General features: G+C 50.5%; 1 protein-coding gene and 1 non-coding gene across 9 annotated transcripts in view; one reads left to right on the top strand and one right to left on the bottom strand.

Moving 5' to 3' along the window:
- Nucleotides 1-2,377: 2,377 nt before the first annotated feature.
- Nucleotides 2,378-2,568, bottom strand: LOC140472924 (U2 spliceosomal RNA). Its single transcript, XR_011957957.1, has one exon. It is a non-coding gene; the product is annotated as a U2 spliceosomal RNA (small nuclear RNA).
- Nucleotides 2,406-6,373, top strand: part of LOC140455365 (uncharacterized) — a 33,487-nt gene continuing 29,519 nt past the window's right edge. For 5 of the 8 annotated variants that reach the window (XM_072550213.1, XM_072550203.1, XM_072550231.1 and 2 more), the window contains exon 1: nt 2,406-6,365. Coding sequence is in view for 1 of the 8 variants with exons in the window: in XM_072550231.1 (XP_072406332.1) it covers nt 6,250-6,365 (116 nt within the window). In the remaining 7 variants the exon portion in view is untranslated. The remainder of the gene's footprint in view (nt 6,366-6,373) is intronic. The other 3 variants (XR_011952831.1, XR_011952830.1, XM_072550159.1) reach the window with 2 other exon arrangements.

Genomic DNA, 6,373 nt, shown 5'->3' with positions numbered 1-6,373 from the left:
GTGGGTGCGCTCGGGGGAGAAAGTACCAATAACCTGCAGCGAAAGTACAGGAAGAAATCCTAAATGGTACAAAAAGGGTAAGAAGACAAAAGCCCAGACGCACAAACCAATGAGGTGTTGTTGTTACAGATACTGGCGATACCTGCCGACGCCCCGGTCGCTCCCTTACTGAACTGCAAACCGGTAAGAATGGAGGTGGACACCGGTTTCATTGATACGGCTGAGTCACGTTGCGCTGCAACCTTCAGAAACTGCGCGAGGAACACACACAGGTGAAGTGGTGCTTTCACGGTGGGAACGTTCAGTTATACGGTCAGTCTGAAGACACAGCCTGCGCGTCATCAAAGGAAATCTTACAGCTTTATGGGCAAGAATGTGGTTGGACAGAATCAAATTCAAATGGGCCGAAGGCAATCACTAGTCAAGATTCTGAGAGCGACTGATCAAGAATTCTAAAGAAGCACGCTATTGTTTTCAATGGGGTAGACGAGCAGGACGCCGGGAGCCTTTGATAAGGTTCCACGAGGTAGGCTGTTGGAGAAAAGGCAGAGGCATGGAGTTGAGGGTGATTTAGCAGTTTGGCTTAGAAACTGGCTTTCTGAAAGAAGGCAGCGAGTGGTGGTTGATGGAAAATATTCAGCCTGGAGTCCGGTTACTAGTGGTGTGCCACAAGGGTCTGTTTTGGGACCACTGCTGTTTGTCATTTTTATAAATGACTTAGACGCAGGCATAACATAGGTGGATGGATTTGTAAATTTGCAGACGACGCTAAAGTCGGTGGAGTAGTGGTCAGTGTGGAAGAATGTTACAGGTTGCAGGGGGACTTGGATAAACTGCAGAATTGGGCTGAGAGGTGGCAAATGGAGTTCAATGCAGCTAAATGTGAGGTGATGCACTTTGGGAAGAATAACAGGAAGGCAGAGTACTGGGTCAATGGAAAGATTCTTGGTAGTGTGGATGTGCAGAGGGATCTTGGAGTCCCATGTACGTAGATCCCTGAAAGTTGCCACCCGGGTGGATAGTGCTGTTAAGAAGGCTGTTAGGTTTCACTCGTAGAGGGATTGAGTTCCGGAGCCGCAATATCAAGCTGCAACAGTTCGCCTGCTGGTGTGTGCTAGGCGGTTTCCTTTCCCCTTGCTCAACGACCTATTTGCTGAACTAGCCGGAGGTCAGCTTTTCAGTAAAATTGAGCCCGGTAAACCCTACCTCCAGATGAGTGTAGATCCTGAGTTTAAATGAATGAGACACAATCTTATTGAAACATATTGGATTCTTACGTGGCTCGACAGGGTGAATGCTGAGAGGACATTTTCCCTCATGGGAGTGCCTAGAACTGAACAGAATAAAGAGGCACCAATTTAAGAGTGAGATCAGGAGGAACGTCTTCTCTCAGAGGGTTGTGAGTCTTTGGAATTTGTTGTCACAGACAGCTGGCACACGCTGCTTGTGTGAGACTGACTTAGAATGCTGCCAGTTCTGGCTGAGGCAGCAAAGTGCAAAAGAAGGCAAGGGGGTGTTGTGCCAGTCCCTGCGTACACAGCCCAGGTGCCGGATAATCTGCAGTGCTCCTACCTGCCTTATTATCTTTCCAGGCCAGTTCCGGTCAGCATACATTGGTTTGTTTGTTCTACGTTTTCTCACGTGCTGTTGTCGAGTTAGTGCTGTCTCTTTGCTTTTCCCAGTGAGAATTGACTCTCTGAGTAACCTGCCTCTGACTCAGTCATTCGTGATAGCACACACGATTCTGTCGCGGCTCAGTGAATCGGAAAGTGGCTGAAACTCACAGTCCCTTGCCTCGTTTTTCCGGTCAGTCACATGCGTACCTATCGGTTCCGCCTGCCCTTGCACTCTGATGAAAAACATGCGCCTTAAATACGTCCCGATTATTTTTGTCCTAGCTCACAGTGTTCTCGAAACCTCTCTTTCAAGTCATCAAAATCAAAACGACTGAACCCCTAGATAGCTTCATCCCCAGCAGCATGCAGCAACGTAGCACAGTCGACCTTCTCTTGTTTTTCTGAAATGTCGTTCGCGAGTAGGAAAAGCTGGTGGGCAGCTACGGTTGCTGCAACTCCCAAATTCTGACACCACGTGGTGTGATCGGGGCCCGGCGTTGGCGGGACGGTGCAGCACGCAGCAGGGGTGAGGGGATGACATTGAGAGCAAGTGTCAAGGTGCGCAAGAGACAGAGATGGCGAGAGAAGGATAGGGAGCGGGAGCTGAACAGCCACCTTAGAACAGACGGGTTTGAATCGACTCACGCCCGGCTGGATGTGAGGTGTGAGAAATGAAGCACTTGGTACTCAAACCCACCCAGCGGACACAAAGCACCGAAGGCCTGAGCTATAAACATGAAGCTGTTTTTAGATTTATAGATGAGGGGTGCACCGTTCCCGGAGGTACTGCAATACCAGGTCGATGCGTGGAGTGGACGGAGCAAGCCCCTATTCCATCTCCCTGCTCCAAAAATCAATTTAATATATGGTCCCCAGATAAGGGACGTATCAGATATTAAACTGATAAGAACAGATACTACACTTGATCTTAGCCAAAAGGCCGAGAAGCGATAACTACAATACCGCGGACTGCCTCAAGTCCCATTTGTCCTCCATGTTTTCAATCAGCTTGATTCTGTTCAAAGACTTGTAGGTCACTGCTGACAGTTTCCCTGTCGCCGTAGTCCTCCCAGGATTTCTGACTAGAGCAGCAGGTCCGTTTACAGCAGTTGCTTTTTTCCCCCTGTCAGTGAACCACTGCCTCATGGTCATGTAGAGATCGTCAGTATCTCACCAATCAGGTGGGTCAGGGCTAAGCTTACGTGACTTCTCACGTGACCAGCACAGCGTTTTTGAGGAGGCGGTAACCAACTGCAGAACTGCACGCATTGAATGATACATTCAGCCTGTCATGTCTGCATCAGCTCTCTCTGCACCAGCAACTTCCCCAGTCCCACTCGCCCTGCAGCAAATATTCTCTCTTCGGATAAGTGTCCGACCCTCCGACCAAAGTCACCATTGAATCTGCCTCCAGCACCCTCTCTCTCGGGCAGTGCACTGCATATTCTAACCACTCGCTGAAGATGCTTGGGCCTAGGACACTACCTCGATGAAACGTGACACGTAGAGAAGAAAGCAATAGATTCAGCCGAGCCCTCCATGTCTTTGATGTGTGTGTGGATGTGCCTGCAGTTAGAACATTGAACAGTACAGGCCCTTCGGCCCACGATGTCGTGCCGAGCAGTTTTCTTAATCTAAGATCAACCTAACCTACACACCCCTCGATTTACTGCCGTCCAGCGTGTGGCTCGTCCAGCAGTCGCTTAAATGTCCCTGACAGTTTGTGGGAGATTAGAAATGTAGTTTCTGCAGGTGGTGGTGGTTAGAGATGTTGTTTTTGCAGATGGGTGACGGGGTGTTGTGGGGGGAGGGGAAGGGGAACATTACACAAACGGTGGCGGGATTCTTGCAGCATACTTAAGGCTAAGATTTTAACGAATATAGAGGTTTTTGTTTAAGAAATAGTTTTAAACTAAGAAATAACTTTAAAGTGTTGTAGCTGACCACAAAAGTAGCAGTAGGGGCATTTCACAATAAGCTTATAGTATGATAAGGGGAACTGGATAAAATAACCGACAGGCTGTAACAGACAAGGACAAGGACAGCAGGGTAGTCAGATGAGGAAAATTAGAGAAAAACAAGTGAGGTTGTGATAGGATGGGAAAAGGGAGGCGTGATTCCGCAACTTGCAAACTGAATAAGAATGCTTACATGTTTTGTTTTCGCGCCTGATTGCTTGAGCAAAACGCCCGTTCTTGCAAGGCCGTAAAGAATAAGATGTTCTTGTTTCTAAGGCTTTGCCTCAGGCTGAATTGTGAGTGAGTTTTGTTTCTCACAGTTGCCGAAGGGCCTGTTGTTGCGCTGCTCTGTTCGACGTTCTAAAAATCTCAGCTGTTACCAATGTGAAAAATCCCTGCCTCCCCTCAAGGCAAACGATTGGAGCAGGTTCGAATTCTGACCGAAAAACCTCACTGTCAGGAAATCTCGGCTCACCTTTTCGAACAGAAACTCTTACAGACTAATCCATCTTGTCTTGGAAAATGCGAACTCCCATCCCCCAGCCCACCTCGTGCAAATGAACAGCACGACGGGGGACGTGAAGATCAATTTACAGCAAATCAGCCTTTATTGGTTCGGCTCCCGCTCCAAACATTCCAATTCGGTCTGCTTCCTTAGAATTGCAAATCAAGATTCAAGAGTGCTAATTGCAGCGCTAACAGCAAGCTAATGGTTTGATAGCGGCTGTGCAATCAAAAAGCAACGTCTCAAATGCAAAATAAGGCAAAACACCCAGTAAGCAAAACCTCAGCATCTGTGGAGAGAAAGCAGAATGAACGCTTCGAGTCCAGTGACCCTTCTCCCGAAGGGTGCAGCGAGTTCTGTTTTCGTCTAGACATTACGACCTGCAGCACCGCGCGTGGAGTCAGTGATCAACTGCAACTTCACTCTATTGGTAGCCACTGAGCACGTACATCGATGCATGCATCAGGACGAGACGGAACCTGAACCAAACGGACGGAGGCTCCGAAGCTCTCTCCCACCCTCTCACCTTCAGTGCGCACTTGGATCCATCCATCCGGCTGCTCCGCATCAGGAAGCATCGGTAGCGCGGCCTCAATCAACAGATGGGAATCAGAAAGCTTCCCCACACAGTCACACGGCACAGAAGAGGCCCTTTGGCCCTCCGAGTCCGCACTGACAAAGCTACTCTAAGTCTGCTCTAGTCCCACTTTCCGGCGCTTGGTCCGTAGCCAGGAAAAGTTATGACATTTCCAGTGCTCATCCGAGTAGTTTTTCAAGGTTTTGAGGTTCCCCGCCTCGCTACCCTCCCGAACAGTGCATTCCAGACCGCCGCCACCCTCTGGGAAACAGCTGCTTTCTGTCATGACCCCAAGACCACGGAAGGTCTGACGGCCCATAAGACGTAGGAGCAGAATCAGGCCATTCGGCCCACGCTCCGCCACTCGGTCGTGGCTCACAGGTTTCTCAACCCCGATTCTCCTGCCCTCTCCCCACAACCCTGGATCCCCTTATAATCAAGAACTTCTCTATCTCTGTCTTAAATGCAACCTCATCTCGGCCTGAAGGGGCGACCCTTCACCCTGAGGCTGTACTTCCAGGTCCTCGTCTCGCCTACTAGTGGGACCATCTTCTTCACGTCCACTCTGACCAGGCCTCCCAGTAGCCCGTAAGGATCAGTCAGATCCCGCCTTACCTTTCGAAACACCATCGGGTAGAGACCCAGAGACTTTGTGTGACAAACCCTTCAGCCCCAGGGGGAGCACGCTTGTAAACCTCCTCTAGACTCCCTCCAACACCAGCGCATCCCTTCCTTCGGTACAGGGCACAAAACTGCTCCCAATATTCCGCCTGTGCTCAGACCAGAGCCCGATGCAGCCTCAGCAGCACGTCTCTGCTCCTGTTTTCTCGCCCGCTTGAAATGAATGCCGACACTGCAGTTGCCTTCCGAACCATCGGATGAACCTGCATGTTAATCTTGAAACAACACGGAACTAGGACTCCCGAGACCCTCTGCGCTTCAGATTTGCAAAGCCTTTCCCTCGTTCAGAAAATCGTCTACCCGATTGTTCTTGCCACCAGAGTGCAAAACCCCCCACTCGCTCTCTTCTTTCCCCACTCGCCCGTCATGTCCACGCTCGTCTGCAGCCTGCCCATTTCCTCAAAACTACCTGTCCCTCTAGCTATCTTTGTGCCATCTGCAAACTCAGCAAAAATGCCCTCCGTGGCCCTCATTATCGTGGACACCCCAATAAGGTCCCTGCCACAGCCCCGTCTACAAGGTATTTGCAGAAATTCACCAAAGTCATACACGTGGCCGGAGACTTTGGCACCGTCGGATCGATAACACAGGGCCCAGCGAGCCTGTGCCGATTCCTACTCCTTGTTTGGACGTGCTACTTGTTGCCCAGACGTGGTTTCAGTCCCGCCGTTCCGCCCGCCTCCCGTTCACGTGTCTAACAAGGTAGGAGCTCGTTCCAGGATCCAAAACTCTGACTGCTCGACCCTCTTGGGACGACGGGGGAGGTGTACCTCGCCGATATCCGTGATCTCTGACTTCCTTGCTTGCTGTTCGCGGTTTGGGCGAGTGTGATCCGGACTGGGAGACCCTGGAAACAAGACTGGCAGACGTGGCGGGATCGGTCGGGTAACTCTTGTGCACAAGATCCCGGTAATGAAACGTCTTAAAAGATATATCCGGGCGACCAGGGTAGGCAGCGGTAGTTGCTGCAGGCATTGCCGCAGGACGGTCACGCTGAAACGACCAGGTAATCCTGTGCACAGACCAAGGTAAGAAA

The sequence above is a fragment of the Chiloscyllium punctatum genome, chromosome 3 (genome assembly GCF_047496795.1).
Source record: "Chiloscyllium punctatum isolate Juve2018m chromosome 3, sChiPun1.3, whole genome shotgun sequence".
NCBI classification, from domain to species: domain Eukaryota; kingdom Metazoa; phylum Chordata; class Chondrichthyes; order Orectolobiformes; family Hemiscylliidae; genus Chiloscyllium; species Chiloscyllium punctatum.
Note: the sequence above shows the minus strand (reverse complement) of the source record. Positions and strands in the feature narration are given on the sequence as shown.